The sequence below is a fragment of the Salvelinus fontinalis genome, chromosome 41 (genome assembly GCF_029448725.1).
Source record: "Salvelinus fontinalis isolate EN_2023a chromosome 41, ASM2944872v1, whole genome shotgun sequence".
Taxonomy (NCBI): domain Eukaryota; kingdom Metazoa; phylum Chordata; class Actinopteri; order Salmoniformes; family Salmonidae; genus Salvelinus; species Salvelinus fontinalis.
The window spans coordinates 21630011-21649314 of record NC_074705.1 but is presented as its reverse complement, the minus strand read 5'-3'; the positions used below and the strand labels follow the sequence as shown (position 1 = coordinate 21649314).

The window sequence follows — 19304 nt, the reverse complement described above, 5'->3', positions numbered from 1 at the left end:
TAATGTTACCTTAACACCTTCATAAACACAACCAAATTATTACTCTTCCGATTGCATATATGACATGTATTTATTAGACTGTTAGAATGCTGACCCGTCATTGGCTGGAGGCTATGCGTATGCTAATGGAGTCCCCAGTGTAAGTAATGAGTGGTCCACGTCTCCCAGTCTGCTGAGGGCTTTGAGAACACCCAATGTGAGTCCAAGGCCCCCCACCCTCGGCCCCAAACTCCAGCGATTTTTGAAATGGGGGAGCAGCAGGAGATTCACCTGCTCCAGCTGGAAGGAATCGTCCTACATGAAGCACAGGGCTCTGCAAACCTGTTCCTTGGAGTGTTACCGTCCTATAGGTTTTCACTCTGGGGTTGGAGCAAAAACCTACAGGAGGGTAAGCTCTCCAGGAACAGGGTTGGAGACCCCGGATCTAGCATCATTGCTGAAACCTCCATGGTTTGTCATGTGGCCGTCCCAGATGCAAGTACTCTTTATTACCTGGGGGGTGCGCATGATGGATTTACAAGAACTGTTCCCAACCATCAAAATGAATGTCAAGTGAGTGGAAGCAGAAAAGCTCAAATCCATTTTCAAAACAGCTTATTGAGACCATACAGGATTCGGGTAAACAACCCATAACCTCTGGTCCTATTCCTTCTGCGCGTTGGAACTGCGAGAAATTCAGCCGTAAGTGGTCTCTACATGTTTGGCTAAGAAACCATTGTAGATCTATTTCACCCTAATGAAAAAGGATCCAGACTGCTATCACCAACATTTGCTCAGTACTAAGAGCTGTTAGGCTTACTCGAGCAAGAACCCTCACTAACACTTATTTTATTCCATGTCCTCGCTTGAGGCATATACCCAATGGTACAGTTTTATACAATCTTACATCTATAACAGGACAAAATGTGTGCTTATCAAATGTAGTTTCCTCAATATTAAGAAAGGAGTGCCGCAGGGGTCAATTTTGGCCTCCGTTCTTTTCACTATTTATATATAGACAAATATTATTTATCTTAAAACCTGTAACAATCATCTCTATAAGCAGATAGTACAGCAGGCCATTCATGACTTTCAACATTATTGACCCAATAAAAATTGCTTACTGATCTTAAACTAGTGCTTAATCCTAATAAAACCAGGTTTGTTGTTCTCTGGGTCTCGTAATATTGACCCTGAGAACCTGCGTATTTGCACATTGAAGGGAACCCAAATTGAGCAAGTTCCCCATTATAAGTACTTGGACTGACGATGAGCTATTTTTTTGTAAAACACACATTGAAAAGCAGATAATTAAGATTGGTTTCTTTTATAGAAATACATCCTGCCTTAATTTTAAAAGTAGGAAGAAGGTTGTTCAAGCATCTTTTCTCCCAGTACTTGATTATGGTGATATAATCCACATTCGCGGCAGTCTCCGTTTTAAAATCTTTAAATTCAGCACTGCGTTTTATTACAGGGGACAATTTCTGTACACATCACTGCATTTTGTATAGTTTTGTTGGCTGGGAGTCTCTGACTACCAGAAGGGTCCAGCATTGTATCCTTTTTAATATGAAGCGTTTTTTTCAGAGACTCCCCCACATCACGCAATAATTGGAGATCCAGCTAATTTTCAGACACGCTCTTGGACTGGCTGGTTCTGGAGGTCCCACGGGGTCTCCACTGAGAGGGTGAAAAATACTTTTAGTTTTTATACCCCCAGCTCATGGAATAGCCTTGAGGCCATTGCTGGTCTGCATTGGACAGATTAGATCAAGTTTAAGGATGGTGATATGTGAGACTTGTGTTTGTTTTGATTAATCTTGTTGTACTGATAGTCATTGTATTGTATTACATTTTATTGGTGTATGTACATGCTTACACAGCTTCCTTGTATATGAGACCCTGGTATCAATGCTGACCTACCCTGTATGAACAAAATGAAATATGTATATATTTTCTGTCTGTTGGGTTATGTATTACCAGAAGATGGAGATGTCTGAGGTTTCCGCCAACATCTCCACCAGGGAGTCCACCATCTTGGTGTGGAATGTGATGGTGTTCATCATCTTGCCCAGTTCACGGTGGTCAGCGATGCCCAGAGAGGCTTTTGACACACTAGTGTAGGCCTGGAGAGAGCGAGAGAGACAGACAACAGTTTCATCACATCAATCAAAACACCTTGAATTTCAAATCAAAACCATTCTCCATTTCAGCTAGCATCATATTACAAGTCTCTCTTACAACTGGTGTTTAACCCCCTAGAGTCGATTGACACGTCAATCTAAGTTACATATCACATCCGGCCGTGATTGGGAGTCCCATAGGGCGGCGCACAATTGGCTCAGCTTCGTCCGGGTTTGGCCGGGGTAGGCCAAATAAGAATTTGTTCTTAACTGACTTGCCTAGTTAAATAAAGGTTCAATCTTTTATTATTTAATAACGAAAAAAAGAGTGAAATCAGTTTCTTGCATTGGATGAGTCTCAATTCACCGCATCCGCCAGTGTCACACTTCCGCTTCTTGGTCCCATGTTTAATGAGCTGAAATAAAAAATCCCAGAAATGTTCCATTCGCACAACAGAGCTTATTTCTCCCAAATGTTGTGCACAAATTTGTTTACATCCATGTTAGTAAGCATTTATCCTTAGACAAGATAATCTATCTACCTGACAGGTGTGGCATATGAAGAAGCTGATTAAACAGCATGCTCATTACCCGGGTGCACCTTGTGCTGGGGACAATAAAAGCCCAGTTTAAAATGTGCAGTTGTGTCACACAACACTGCCAAGTGGGTGGGCCTGGCTGCCAAGTGGGTGGGCCTGGCTGCCAAGTGGGTGGGCCTGGCTGCCAAGTGGGTGGGCCTGGCTGCCAAGTGGGTGGGCCTGGCTGCCAAGTGGGTGGGCCTGGCTGCCAAGTGGGTGGGCCTGGCTGCCAAGTGGGTGGGCCTGGCTGCCAAGTGGGTGGGCCTGGCTGCCAAGTGGGTGGGCCTGGCTGCCAAGTGGGTGGGCCTGGCTGCCAAGTGGGTGGGCCTGGCTGCCAAGTGGGTGGGCCTGGCTGCCAAGTGGGTGGGTCTATGCCCTCCAAGGCCCACCCATGGCTGCACTCTTGCCCAGTCATGTGAGGGCCTAATGAAACTCAGTAAAATCTTTGAAATTGCATGTGGCGTTAATATTTTTGTTCAGTACATTATGACCAATCTATGGAAAGGGGAGAATCTCACGAACACAATGGTGTTCTCCATTTTGCTCTTCGACCCCCAGAGTGTCACAGGACTCTAATGGAAGTATGAAGGTAGTTTTGTGCCTATAAAAAAAGGGGTTAAATGTGTGTAAAATATATATATATATATATATATATATATATATATATATATATATATATATATATATATATATATATATATATATATATATATATATATATATATACACACACACTGCAAATACAGTGCATTCAGAAAGTATTCAGACCCCTACACCTTTTCCATATTTTGTTACGTTACAGCCTTATTATAAAACGGATTAAATATTTTTTTCCCGCTCATCAATCTACACACAATACACCATAATGAGGTCCTGAGTGCTCTGGAGCAGGTTTTCAAAAAGGATCTCTGTATTTTGCTCTGTTTATCTTTCAGACGTGACGCTTTGCATTCAGGCCAAAGAGTTCAATCTTGGTTTCATCAGACCAGAGAATCTTGTTTCTCATGGTCAGAGTCCTTTAGGGGCCTATTGGCTAAACTCCAAGTAGGCTTTCATTTGCATTTTACTGAGGAGTGGCTTCCATCTGGCCACACTACCATAAAGGTCTGATTGTTGGAGTGCTGCAGAGATGGGAGAACCTTCCAGAAGGACAACCATCTCCACAGAGTAACTCTGGAGCTCTGTCAGTGACCATCAGGTTCATGGTCACCTCCCTGACCAAGGCCCTTCTCCACCAATTGCTTAGCTTGGCTGGGCTGTCCTGGTGGTTACACATTTCTTCCATTTAAGAATGGAGGCCACTGTGTTCTTGGGGACCTTCAATGCTGTAGAAATTTGTCGGTACCCTTCACCAACTCTGTGCCTCAACACAATCCTGTCTCGGCGCTCTACGGACAATTCCTTCGACCTCATGGCTTGGTTTCTGCTCTCACATGCACTGTCAACTGTGTGACCTTATATAGACAGGTGTGTGCCTTTCCAAATCACGTCCAATAGACTGAATTTACCAAAGGTGGACTCCAATCAAGTTGTAGAAACATCTGAACGATGGATCAATGGAAATGCACCTCAGCTCAATTTCGAGTCTCGTTTTCGCTTTGTCATTATGGGGTATTGTCTGTAGATTAAAGAGAGACAGGTAATGTAATACATTTTAGAATAAGGCTCTAACTTAACAAAATGTGGAAAATGTCAAGGGGACTGAATACTTTCCAAATTAACAGTACATTTCCTGAGATTTTTATAGCTCCTAAACAGACACTTCAAAACCGTGTTTCTTGTTTTTTGAACTGCCCTTTATGCCATTTATGAATGTTATTCAATGCGTTTCTTTGGGATTTAGTAGAAAAGGTCAAAATCAATATTGTATCAAATATTCTTTTTATATACAGTACCAGTCAAAAGTTTGGAAACACCTACTCATTCTAGGATTTTTCATAATTTTGACTATTTTCTAAATTGTAGAATAATAGTGAAGACATCAAAACTATGAAATAACACATATGGAATCATGTAGTAACCAAAAAGTGTTAAACAAATCAAAATATATTTCATATGAGATTTTTCAAAGTAGCCACCCTTTGCCTTGATTACAGCTTTGCACACTCTTGGCATTCTCTCAACCAGCTTCACGAGGAATGCTTTTCCAACAGTCTTGAAGGAGTTCCAATATATGCTGAGCACTTGTTGGCTGCTTTTCCTTCACTCTGCGGTCCAACTCATCCCAGGCCAGGTCATCTGATACAGCACTCCATCACTCTCCTTCTCGGTCAAATAGCCCTTACACAGCCTGGAGGTGTGTTGGGTCATTGTCCTGTTGAAAAACAAACAATAATCCCACTAAGCGCAAACTAGATGGGATGGCGTATTGCTGTAGAATGCTGTGGTAGCCATGCTGTTTAAATGTGCCTTGAATTCTAATTAAAATCACAGACAGTGTCACCAGCAAGGCACCCCCACACCATCACACCTCCTACTCCATGCTTCACGGTGGGAACCACACATGAGATCATCAGTTCACCTACGCTGCTTCTCACAAAGACACTGACAGATTTCCACCAGTCTGTCCATTTTTTGCCCAAGCAAGTCTCTTCTTCTTATTGGTGTCCTTAAGTAGTGGTTTCTTTGCAGCAATTCGACTAGGCAGGCCTAAATCACGCAGTCTCCACTTAACAGTTGATGTTGAGATGCGTCTGTTACTTGAAATCTGTGAAGCATTTATTTCAAATCAAATCAAAGTTTGTCACGTGCGCCGAATACAACAGGTGTAGACCTTAAAGTGAAATGCTTACTTACAGGCTCTAACCAATTGTGCAAAAAAGGTATTAGGTGAACAATAGGTAAGTAAAGAACTAAAAACAACAGTAGAAAGACAGTGAAAAACAGTAGCAAGGCTATATACAGTAGCGAGGCTATAAAAGTAGTGAGGCTACATACAGATACCGGTTAGTCAGGCTGATTGAGGTAGTATGTACATGTAGATATGGTTAAAGTGACTATGCATATATGATAAACAGAGTAGCAGCTGCGTAAAAGAGGGGTTGGGGGGAACACAATTTAAATAGTCCGAGTAGCCATTTGATTACCTGTTTAGGAGTCTTATGGCTTGGGGGTAAAAACTGTTGAGAAGCCTTTTTGTCCTAGACTTGGCACTCCGGTACCGCTTGCCATGCAGTAGTAGAAAGAACAGTCTGTGACTGGGGTGGCTGGGGTCTTTGACAATTTTTAGGGCCTTCCTCTGACACCACCTGGTATAGAGGTCCTGGACGGCAGGCAGCTTAGCCCCAGTGATGTGCTGGGCCGTACGCACTACCCTCTGTAGGTCGGAGGTCGGAGGCCGAGCAATTGCCGTACCAGGCAGTGATGCAACCGGTCAGGATGCTCTTGATGTTGCAGCAGTAGAACCTTTTGAGGATCTCAGGACCCATGCCAAATCAGCTAAATATGCACAGACCACCCCCCCTGTCTTACCGGAGTGTGCTCTATCTTGCCGGTGCAGCGTATATCCCGCTAGCTGAATATCCATGTGGTCATTCAGCCACGATTCTGTGAAACATAGGCTATTCCAGTTTTTGATGTCACGTTGGTAGGATATTCGTGATCGTACCTCATCTAATGTATTGTCCAATGATTGCACGTTGGCGAGTAATATTGACATTAACGGCAGCTTTCCCACTCGCCTTTCAGCGGGTTCTCACAAGGCATCCTGCTCTGTGTCCTCTGTGCTTGCATTTCTTCCTCTTGCAAATAATGGGGACGTTGGCCCCGTCGGGTGTTTGGAGAATGTCCTGTGCGTCTTGCTTGTTGGAGAAAAATCTTTGTCTAATCCGAGGTGAATGATCGCTGTACTGATATCCAGAAGATTTTTGTGCCGTAAGTTACGGTTGCAGAAACATGATGTACAATATAAGTTACAAATAACGCGGAAATCAACAACACATGATAGCACAATTGGTTGGGCGCCTGTAAAACTGCTGCCATTTCTTCCGGCACCAATTTATTTGGGCTGCAATTTCTGAGGCTGGTAACTCTAATGAACTTAACCTCTGCAGCAGAGGTAACTCTGGGTCTTCCTTTCCTGTCGCGTTCCTCATAAGAGCCAGTTACATCATAGCCAATGATGGTTTGAACCTGAAGCAAGGATATGCATATTCTTGATACCATTTGAAAGGAAACACTTTGAAGTTTGCAGAAATTTGAAATGAATGTAGGAGAATAACACATTAGATCTAGTAGAAGATAATACAAAGAAAAAAACATGCGATTTCAAATTCTGTTTTGTTCAGTCATCTTTGAAATACAAGAGAAAGACTATTTATATTTTGCCCACTAGATGGCAGCAGTGTATGTGCAACGTTTTAGACTGATCTATTGAACCATTGCAATACTGTTCAATATGTTGTATCAAGACTGCCCAAGTGTGCCGAATTGGTCAATTGATACATTTAAGTACATAAATATAGAGAACATCCAAAAATGATATGGTAATAAAAAATGTAAGTTTACACACTCCCAGGAATGTCATAAATGATGGATAATTAGCATCCCATCACATTAGCTCAACCGTCCCGTGGGTGGGGACACCCCGATCTCGTAGAGGTTTTAAAGTAATGATGGACTGTCATTTCTCTTTGCTTATTTGAGCTATTTGGTCTTTTACAAAATAGGGCCATCTTCTGTATACCGCCCCTACCTTGTCACAACACAACTGATTGGCTCAAACGCATTAAGGAAATAAATTCCACAAATGAATTTTTAACAAGGCACACCTGGTAATTGAGATGCATTCCAGGTGACTACCTCATGAAGCTGGTTGAGAGAATGCCAAGAGTGTGCAACGCTGTCATTATGGCAAAGGGTGGCTACTTTGAAGAATCTCAAATATAAAATATTTTTAGTTTACTACATGATTCCATGTGTGTTCTTTCATAGTTTTGATGTCTTCACTATTATTCTACAATGTAGAAAATAGTACAAATAATGAAAAACCCTTGAATGAGTAGGTGTGTCCAAACTTGTGACTGGTACCGTATATTTTTTTATACCTAAAGGGGTCCTAAAGTTCTAAACCAAATAGCTAAATGATCCATAGTATGACCAGCTTAAAACAATTCCATGTCAGTTCAGCAATACCCCCTACCCCAAAGTCTTATATTGTAAAGAATTAAGGGGGTAAACACCACTGTTTATGTGCTGTAAATGCTGCAAACTAGCATATAGTAAACCAGGACACAATGCCAAAACGTAACTGTTTAGTTCAATTTATGTTGCTCTCAAAACATTTCACTCGCTAAATAACGGCCAAATCGCTAGCTGTACCCCCCTATCGAATACGGCATGTAGCAGATTGTTTACAAATAAACATAATATTCATAGGGACAGCTTCCCAGACACAAATTAAACCTAATACTAGTCTAAAAAGCACCTCCAAAGGAGATTCTAATCTGGGTCCAAAAAAAACTGGCCCATAAGGGTATAACTAGGGTAGCATAGAGTTATTGAGCTTTGTAATATGAGGACTGTTTTTATGGCTACCATAACCAGTCCTGGGCTGGAAGTGGCTTACCTGTAGACGGAACCAGTCAAGCCTCATGCCCCGGAAATCAAACACGTCTCCGTCCTCCACTGCAACACAAGCACAGACACTCATATCCTGGTGTCAACATCGGCACCCACCACAGTGTCTATACATATAGCAACACTTGGGAAGGAGGTAGTGGGCAGGCAGGCGAGTATCGTAAGTGTCAGGGCTGAATACCTTGCTTCACGCTGAGGGAGGTCATGGTGTTCACAAAGGAGGACATGATGATGGACTCGTCCTCAGGGCAGACGGAGAGGTTCTGGAAGGGGAGATCTACTTGTCACTGTCTTGTTGTTGCAAAATGTTGTTGAACGCAAAAAACATGTGTCAGCGTGCACAGGTTAATGTGTGTACACCCCCCGGGTGTCTCACCTGCACAAGCTCGTTGAGAATCACAGCGTCAAAGCCGGACAAGTACTGCACATAGTACCGTTGCATTACGGGACCGTACTTCCTGATGTGTGCCCGGAGCTCCTCCATGTAGAAGATGAGCTCTGCAACATGCCTGAGAAGCAACAAGAGAAAAGGAGAAGTCAGGGGGTGTATTGATTGGTGAACACTGTAGCAAAACAAGTGTTTCTTATGGAACGAGTTCAGGTTAGTCTAAGGCAGCCAAGCCATACTCAACAGTATTTCAACTTCAGGAAATCCGTCAGCTTTTATCTCCCTGCTGTTGAGAGTTGTAATTGTAGAAGGCACAAGGTGCAATTTCAAAATGTGGTATTGCATGGGCAGTATTGCATGGGCAGCTATTTATAACCGGTCAGAAATGTTCAGTTGATCACCTACTAGCCCATGTTAGTTAGGTAGGTAAGTAAGGCTAACCAGCCATCTAAATCTTGTAGTTATTATGGCCAGATTACGTGCCCAGGACTCTCGACTCCAAGGGGCCCTAATTTGCTTTTTATTTATTTTATTTATTAGGATCGCCATTAGCCGACGCCAATGGCGTCAAGCTAGTCTTACTGGGGTCCGACATATAACGGAAAATACATTAGACAAAATCATTTTTATTTACACACTACATGTTAATGTTTTTAAAAATGTGTGTGTATGCGTCGATCAGTCACACATACATGTCAGTACATACACACAACAAGTAGGTCACATGTGGGAGAGGCGTTGTGCCGTGAAGTGTTGATTTATTTATTTTTTGAAACCAGATTTGCTGTTCAGTTGCACTATATAAGAAGGGAGTTCCATGCTCTTATGGCTCTTTAAAATACTGTACCTTGAATTTGTTCTGGACCTGGGGACTGTGAAAAGACCCCTGGTGGCATGTCTGGTGGGATAAGTGTGTGTGTCAGTGCTGTGTGCAAGTTGACTATGCAAACAATTTGGAAGTTCCAACACAATGTTTACTATAAAAACAAGAAGTGACAGTCAGTCTTTCCTCAAGTCTTAGCCAAGAGAGACTGTCATGCATTGTATTAATATTAGCCCTCTGATTACAAATGAGTCACAAGACGTGTCGCTCTGTTCTGGGCCAGCTGCAGCTTAACTATGTCTTTCTTTGCAGCACTTGACCAAATGTGTTTTTATTTTCTATTTAACTAGTCAAGTCAGTTAAGAACAAATTCTTATTTACAATGATGGCCTGGGTCAATTGTGCGTTGCCCTATGGGACTCCCGATCACGGCCGGTTGTGATACAGCCTGGGATTGAACCGGGTCTGTAGTGATGCCTCTAGCACTGCGATGCAGTGCCTTAGACCCCTGTGCCACTCGGTATCCCAATAATCAAGATCAGATCAAACTAGAGCCTGCAAGACTTGCTTTGTGGAGTGTGGTGTCAAGAAAGTAGAGCATCTCTTCACTAACAGACCTCTCCCCATCTTTAAAACCACTGAATCTATATGTTAAGACCATGACAGTTTAATATCTAAGGTAACACGTAATTTAGTCTCCTCAACTTGTTCAACAGTCACACCATTCATTACCAGATTCAGTCTAGAACTTAGGGAATGATTTGTATCAAATACAATCCTCTTTGTTTTAGAAATGTTAAGGATCAGTTCATCACTGGCCGCCCATTCCAAAACAGACTGCAATTCTTTGTTAAAGGGACTTCATTAGCTGTGGTTGCTGATACATATATGGTTGAATCATCAGCATACATGGACAAACATGCTTTGTTTAATGCCAGTGGCAAGTCATTGGTAAAACTAGAAAAGAGAAGAGGGACTTGAGAGCTGCCCTGGGTTACACCACACTTTACATGTTTGACATTAGAGAAGCTTCCATTAAAGAAAACCCTCTGAGTTGTATTAGATAGATTGCCATATCGTGGATTCAGAGCTGATGTTGAAAAGCCATAACACATAAGTTCTCAACAGGATATGATCAATAATATCAAAGGCTGCACTGAAATCTAACAGGACAGCTCCCACAATCTTCTGATTATCAATTTCTTTCAACCAATCATCAGTCATTTGTGTCAGTGCAATACATGTTGAGTGCATGCTGAAAGACTGATGTTAATTTGTTTACAGAGAAGTAGCATTATCTTTGGTCAAACACCATTTTTTCCAACAATTTGCTAAGAGATGGCAGCAAGCTGATAGGTCTGCTGTTAAAACCAGTAAAAGGCCGCTTTACCACTCTTGGGTAGCGGAATGAATTAGGCTTTCCTCCAGGCCTAAAGACAAAGACGTTCCTCTAGGCTCATAATACAGATATGACATATAGGAGTGGCTAGAGTCAACTACCATCCTGAGTAGTTTTCCATTTAAGTTGTCAATGCCAGGCGGTTTGTCATTATTGATCAAAAACAAATCCACCAAACTAACTTTACAAAATTCTAACTTGCAGTTTTTGTGTTTATTATGGATTAGCTATTCCTGGGGCCTGTCAAAATTGAGGCAGTTATACATTTTGAAAAACAATACACAATTCACAACACACTAAGTGTGTGCCCTCAGGCCCATGCTCCACAACCACATATCTACAATGAAAGATCCATGTGTATGTGTGTGTATAGTGTTAGATAATTTCAGGTCCCCAAGAGAGTAGACATCTCTGTTTACATCAGATACAATAACAAGCATTTCACACATTATTTAGATACTGACTGCTAGCAATTGGTGGTCTATAGCAACACCCAAAAAGGAAAGGTTTTAGATGTGCCAGGTGAACCTGCAACCACAACACTTCAATAACACTTGACATAAGATCTTCTCTAAGTATGACAGGGATATGGCTCAATATATACAGCAACACCTCCCCCATAAGCACCTGTCTCTTCTATAGATGTTATATCCTTGTATTGCTACTGCTGTATTATCAAATTAAGTATCCAAGTGAGTTTAGGAAATGAGTCATATATTAATGTTATCTGATGTTAGCAAGTTATCCATTAATCAGTTGGTGTGTGCGCTGTGGGGTTGAAACTACGAACCAATAAGCTTGGCTCTCGCATCCCTTCCAGGCTTTTGAGAGGAAGGGTGGACAATGAGCCTGTCATGGCGGATGCAAGCAATATCCCCACGAGCTCTGGCAGCTGTCATGGCTGGGATAAGTTATTTTCTCTTCTGGCGCACAGCTTCAGGATAGGCCTCGTTGAGGAAGATATACGTTCCCCTCAAGTTCTTGGGTCTTTCCAGAACAGCTACCTTGTCCTTGAACCTCAGGAACTTGACTACAATTGGCCTGGGTCTGTCACCTGAGCCGGTGGTGGGTTTTCCAGTCCAGTGGGCGTGCTCCACCTCAGTCTTCCTGTGGTCCATCTTTAGTTTCTCTGAGATTATTTCCCCCACTTTATCCTTAGACTCCGTCCAGGTCTTATGTGGAGATTCTGCAATTCCGCCCACAACCATGTTGTTCCACCTTGATTGTCCCTTGAGATAATCTGATTTCTACGTCATTCACATCCAGAACTGATGTCCTCTTTCAATGACCTAAAGATTGCGGTCATCTTGCCGTTCTCCTGTTTAAACTCATCGAGCTGACCCTTGGAGAACTGCAAACTGTTCTTCAGGTCATGGATCTCTCGTCAGATCGTCAATTATTTTATTAGTTGACTCCACCAGTATTTGGACAAAACACTTGAAGCCATCTTCTTGTTGTTGTATCAACTGCTTGCAGGAGGGGTCTATTTGTTTATTTAACGGTACTCCAGCTGGCTTTGGTCTTTGTTGTGGTAAGAATGTAGGTTAAAATGTTACACTTCGTAGTTTGACACAGGGCAGGTCGCAGAGAATATTGAAGACAATAACAACAAACAGCAGGGTCTAGACAGCCACAGGCCAGGGACAATCCGCAGTCCCAGCCACAATGGCTAAATGCGTTGCAGGCTGTGTTCAAGCAGCCTGCAACAAATTTAGCAAGAAAACCATGCTAGCTTGATAGGCAGCTAGTTAGCAGCTAGGCCAAACAGCTCCTCAGACCCGATCAGTACGATCACTGGACATAGCAGCGGTCCCAGCAACTGATGCCAACCACATAGCGGGATCCAAACTCAAAAAAGTAGTTATGATTTTGCTGAGTCACTCAGGTATCATTATGAACACACATAAGACATTGCAAAATGTGTAGAATTGTAACACTTTCTCTGCCCAAAAAGAAGGGTGAGAAGAGTTTGGGGTACATGTGTTGCGAGGTGGGGGTTTGTCACTACGCCGATAAATAACAATATACATCCTGACCTATGCCACCTAGGGAATGTGTGTGACCGAACCTTCTCAAATAGTGTGAGTACCCCTTGTCTAGGGGTTGGCGATATTGCCTAAAAGTTCAAATACATGTTTTACTTATACACGGTATACAGTACCAGTCACAAGTTTGGGCACACCTACTCATTCAAGGGTTTTTCTGTATTTTCTACAATGTAGAATAATAGTGACGACATCAAAACTATGAAATAACACATATGGAATCATGTAGTAACAAAAAAAGTGTTAAACGAATCTAAATATATTTTATATTTGAGATTCTTCAAAGTAGCCACCCTTTTCCTTGATGACAGCTTTGCACACTCTTGGCAGTGGAAACGCGTTCTCTGGAGTGATGAATCACACTGGAGTGATGAATCACACCATCTAGCAGTCCAATGGATGAATCTGGGTTTGGCGGATGCCAGGAGAGAACTAACCGCCCCAATGCATCTTAGCTGTATAGTATAGAATGACATTCTAGACGATTCTTTGCTTTCAACTTTGCGACAACAGTTTGGGGAAGGTCCTTTCCTGTTTTAGCATGACAACGCCCCTGCGCACAAAGAGAGGACTATAAAGAAATGGTTTGTCGAGGTCGGTGTGGAAGAACTTGATTGGCCTGCACAGAGCCCTGACCTCAACCCCATCGATGAAATTGGAAATTGCAGCAATGTTCCAACATTTAGTGGAAAGACTTCCCAGATGAGTGGAGGGTGTTGTAGCAGCTAAGGGGGACCAACTCCATATTAATGCCCATGACTTTGGAATGTGATGTTCGACGAGGTGGTGTCCACATACTCTTTATCACATAGTGTATATCGATATTTAAAACATTTCTCTAAATAAGCCTTTCTGTACAATGAAACATCAATATACAGCTATAATCTAATGAGCTCAGGGCATGTAAAATGATACCTAGGATAATTATAAGCCTTCCACAACCATAAGAACCACTTATTGAATTAAATTATTTTATTTAAAAAAAATGTTTAACATGCCTTGTTAAAGTAATGACTGATCTGGCAAGGTTAAATTGATGAAGGCAATAAGGTGATAACTTCTCTTTCTTATCCAGCCACTGACAGATGAGATCGTTATAATATGAATGGCCCACCACTAGGTGGCACTGATGTAAAACCATAACACTACTTTTATATCCACTGAAACAAGGCCCAAACCAAACGTCATCACGATGATATTTTGGAATATTGGAGTATTGGAACGAGGCCCATCAAAATGAGCAGATTAGCGATCTCACTGGCTAGCAAGCTAATAATAATGAAAACATACAGTTATAGAACAGTTATAGCATACTAACAAAACTTTATCTTCGGAAACTCTGAAGTTTCTAAAACTGTTTGAATGATGTTTGCGAGTATAACAGAACTCATCAGGCAGGCAAAAACCTGAGAAAAAAATCCAACCAGGAAGTGAGAAATCTGAGGTTGGTCGATTTTCAACTCAGCTCCTATTGAAGATACAGTGGGATATTGGTAATGTTGCACTTCCTAAGGCTTCCACTAGATGTCAACAGTCGTTAGAACCTTGTCTGATGCCTCTACTGTTTAGTGGGGCCGAAGGAGAGAGGAATGAGTGAAGTCTGCCATGCTCTGACCATGCGCGTTCACGTTAGAGCATTGAACATTATTGAAGAATTATGTTAAAAACATCCTAAAGATTGATTCAATACTTCGTTTGTCATGTTTTTACGGACTGTAATATAACTTTAACTTTTCGTCCGTACTTTAGGCAGGACCTGTTCGCGCGTCGTCAGTTTGGAAAGTGTACTGAACTCTAGAACAACAAGGAGGAATTTGGACAAATGATGGACATTATCGAACAAAACAAACATTTATTGTGGAACTGGGATTCCTGGGAGTGCATTCTGATGAAGATCATCAAAGGTAAGTGAATGTTTATATTGTTAGTTCTGACTTCTGTTGACTGCATAATATGGCGGCTATATTTTGTGTCTTGATTGGGCTCTGAGCGCCAACTCAGATTATTGCATGGTTTGCTTTTTCCGTAAAGCTTTTTTGAAATCTGACACAGCGGTTGCATTAAGGAGAAGTGCATCTAAAATTCCATGCATAACTGTTATATCTTTTAGCAATGTTTATTATGAGTATTCCTGTAAATTGATGTGGCTCTCTGCAAAATCAAAGGATGTTTTGTGACTTCTGAACGTAAGGCGCCAATGTAATCTCAGATTTTTGGATATAAATATGAACTTTACCGAACAAAACATACATGTATTGTGTAACATGAAGTCCTATGAGTGTCATCTGATGAAGATCATCAAAGGTTAGTGATTAATTTTATCTATATTTCTGCTTTTTGTGAATCCTCTCTTTGGCTCATTCTGTGAATAGGCACTCACCTAACATAATCGTTTGGTTTGCTTTCGTCGTAAAGCTTTCTTGAAATCGAACACTGTGGCTGGATTTACAACAAGTGTATCTTTAAAATGGTGTAAAATACATGTATGTTTGAGGAATTTTAATTATGGGATTTCTGTTGTTTTGAATTTGGCGCCCTGCACTTTCACTGGCTGTTGAAGACGTGGGACGCTAACGTCTCACGTACCCTATAGAGGTAAAGAGGAACTGACCTCACCCCTCACCTCCTGACCTCAACCCCTCCACCTAATCCACATATATCCATCCGTCTTCCCTATATCAACACGTCGCTCTCCTCCATCAAACACATCCCAAAGCCTTCTCGCTTTCTACAGACTGTCTTTTCAAGGCTTCTTCTCTATCATTTATGTAATATCTCAAAGTTTAGCCGATTCCAACAAAAGTAACAAGGGATCTTCCATAGTTTGAGTAAAGAAGTATATCAAGTCAATTTAGTCAACTTTCCTGCTGTCTGTGATGATGGAACCAACCTCTTAGCACTGCTGCTGTTGATGCTTCATTCGATGGGTGCGGTTACAACATGTAGGTAAGGCAGGTCAGGATTGTTTGTGATTGGTAGATCACTTTTTGAAACACGGTGCATGTGCTGTGACACAGGTGTGCTTTGGTTGATTATGGGCTGACACACTCGATCCAGATGTGTGAGATGACGCAAATGCTGATGTTATAACAAAAACATAAAAATGTGCTACCCGTGATACAGGCAGTTCCTATTACACTCAAAAACTTTTGCAAATGAATAGCCAAAGCACGATTTATCGCCCACCGCTACCTTAGTCTAACCACATTTTGGCTGTTTGCTTTCGTTTGGTTCCTATTGAATACATCCCAGGTGAGGATGTAAGCAAACCACTAATCATTTGAAGCTAAACATCTGCAATTATCCCCCACAGATGGTTTGTACGATTAAGAATACAGCTTACTTGTCAATGAAGTCATCTGTGCTTTTCTTCTGTATGTTGTCTGCATGGCGGAGGAGCCAGATGATCTCGTCCCGGGCGAAAGAGAGAGCCATGAACACAAACAGAGCCTGTGGGGAAAAACAACCTGGCCTTTAGACTCAGACATCCTATCACACAAAAGGGAAGGGAACACAGATGCAAAACACATGAATTGAGGAGCAAACTGAAGTGAAGAGGAAATTCAGCAACTCTTGGGAGGACAGTGGAAGTTGATCAAAATAAGCCTTTATCAACTTCCACTGTCCTCCAAGTTTTGCTGAATTCCGTCTTCAGACTATTACACGTAACATAGATAACGTGTGTTATTTATTGAAGATGACTTGTCGGTGACAGAAGCAAATTGCACACTTATTCAACAATACATATCCATCGACAGATTAAAAAAGGGGATATTTTTACCTTTGGGCCCAGCAGTCCAGGCTGGTCAGACAGAACTGTGGCCAACTCTTTCAGGGCAGACCTAAGATACTTGCGCCTTTCTCTATGCATGGATCCACTGCAATGAATGCAAAATTCATGTTTTATTGATTTTGCATGATGAACATTCTATTGCGAGGCAGTATAATAAAAAAAAACTACTGGGGACAATGAAGACGATATACTTACGCTTGCGATAGTGCTTGTTCTTTGCATTCTTTGATGTCATTTAGACGTTTATTGTAGCTGGAAAAGAACGGACGTTGTTAAAATGATGGAAGGTGAAGGGAGACTTCTGTACACATTTACTAAGGTACTTTAATTTTGTACAACAAAATGTGTCTGAATTCATTTATTACGTCTCTCTCTCTTTGCAAAGGTACTTGGTTCTTACATGGACTAGTTACTCCGCTATGATCGAAAATACACTCTGCCCTTGAAACTAATGCCCGAGTTCAAAGTTGCAGCTAGCGGTCTTTCCACACTGAGCTTTCAGAAGAGCAAGTTTGGATTTACACAGCAGTGAGTTGACACTTGACTTAGAATTCAACAGTCCTGCCGTTTGTGCTAGTTTGATGACATATCTGGCAGATTCATTGCCAGTACTGGTTGAGCAGATTTCAAAATCAAGGCTCAACCCACCAGGAAAAAACATGTTGAATCAATGTTCTATCAACATCATCTTTTGTCACATTTTAATGTTACGTTTTAGTTGACCATTCTGGTCCCAATTTAAATGCAGCTGATAACGGCTTCATAACCACGACATGCTTTATAAAGAGTTCATAAATGTGGCATAACAGTGTGACGTAACCCACTGTCAAATATGACAAACCTGTGCTTTATAAAAGGGTGGCAAAAGTACTGCTTAATAAAGGCCTTATGAATCATTAAATTGAGGCTTCACAAAGCATTTATAAGCACGTCATGTATCTTGGTAGAGCATTGCAACGCCAGAACAGTGGGTTCGATTCCCGGGAGCCCCCATAAGTAAAAATGTATTCACGCAGGGCTAAGTCGCTTTGGATAAAAGCGCCTGCTAAATGTTATATAGTTTATTATTACTCGGGTGCATAGTCAATATTGGACCTGACCTCAACTTTTCCCAAAAATCCGTGCTGCAGGATGAGAGGACATACACAGCAAAACACTTTGATGAGGCCTTTGAAAGTCTGTTTACTTGTGTTTTTTCCCCAAAGTACATTTTCTCAGTTTGGTTTTTCCAGGTTTCGGGTTTCACCCATTTTTTCAGGTTTTTCCAGAGTTTGGCAACACTTTTTAAATATAAACACATTTCACAACAATGCTTTTGAGGTCTGTGAAAAATCTTAGAACATTTTATTTGAGTTTAGTTGCCATTAAATTCAGTGTGTATGCTCTGCAGTGTGGTTTGGTTAGAAGGTTTTCAGGACGTGGTGATTATGTATTCCATAAAGTGATTCGCATTGTGGCCGCCAATGGAATGGGTGGAGTAAAAGTCCAGCAACACTTTCACTGCGGTACCCAGAATAGTTTTTGTTCTATAAGCCAATATGTATTCCATATACAGTGATTCACATTGGGGGCATTTATGACCTTGGAACATGTTTTAAAACCCACATTTAATGAAAACGTCACTTAAATTGGACAATTATTTTTCATTTAACATTAATAAATACAGGTTGTTCACACATACTATTTACGTGGGTGACTTATTTAGCAAATCTCCGAATTTGTGACCAAAGTACTTTTTTTTGTGTTGGTGACGAGACACTGATCATATGAGTTCACAAATCAATTGTGGTTCCACCGGACAGCGAAAAACAAGCAAGTTAACCTATATTTATTGTATTTTTAAACTTAGCTTGTAGTAGTTAAGTGTTGGAGTTTGATTACATACTGTAGCGACCTGTCGTTTATTCAAATCATTTTGAAATTTAGCTAGCTAGCAGGCTCAGCTAAACAAATTCCCTTAGATACATCCACATCTCATAGTCATGCGATTTGTAAATGAAAGAGGAATATAATAATACGAATCGAATGGAGATTCCAATCACCCCATTTAGAGTTTCTGGCGAAGCACAGAAATGTTCTTATCCAGATGGTGACAAAAGGCATTTCCTAAAAGACATGCTAACTTACTTTGTTGTTACTTTTAAGGTTGGAACCAGCATGCAGTACCTCCAGCAGGCAGAGGCAAGAACCGTTCGTCCACCAGCTCGGAGACAAGCTACACTACTGTGTAAAGTTCAATGCAATTGATTTGCTGGACTTTGAAACGTTACGTATTTGTATTGTTTTAAAAATGTACAAATAATTGAAAATGTATGCTTTAAACAGGTCTTTAATGTTTATTTATTTTAGCTGTTAGTGATAATTTCATAACTTTTTATACATTTGTGTTTACATCATTAAGCCTTTATGTATGTGTCATGAATGACCAAAGGTGTCTGACTTGAAATGAAGTACAGCGTCATGCGATAATAGAGTCTTTATGGATGTGTTAAGAACGACCAAAGGTGTCTCACTTCAAACAAAGTATTACAGGATTCTACATAAAGTGTAAATATATAGGTTATTAAGGTTCTGGCGATTTAGGATAGTTCTCTCA

At 41.2% G+C, this 19304-nt stretch overlaps 1 protein-coding gene across 3 annotated transcripts in view; it reads right to left on the bottom strand.

Moving 5' to 3' along the window:
• LOC129840582 (nck-associated protein 1-like) overlaps positions 1-19304 on the bottom strand; it is a 55789-nt gene that overhangs the window by 12938 nt on the left and 23547 nt on the right. For all 3 annotated transcript variants that reach the window (XM_055908565.1, XM_055908566.1, XM_055908567.1), the window contains 7 exons: positions 16904-16960; positions 16697-16793; positions 16259-16365; positions 8637-8769; positions 8442-8523; positions 8250-8308; positions 1963-2108 (listed from right to left, as the gene is read on the bottom strand). In XM_055908565.1, coding sequence (XP_055764540.1) covers positions 1963-2108; positions 8250-8308; positions 8442-8523; positions 8637-8769; positions 16259-16365; positions 16697-16793; positions 16904-16960 — 681 coding nt within the window. The remainder of the gene's footprint in view (positions 1-1962; positions 2109-8249; positions 8309-8441; positions 8524-8636; positions 8770-16258; positions 16366-16696; positions 16794-16903; positions 16961-19304) is intronic.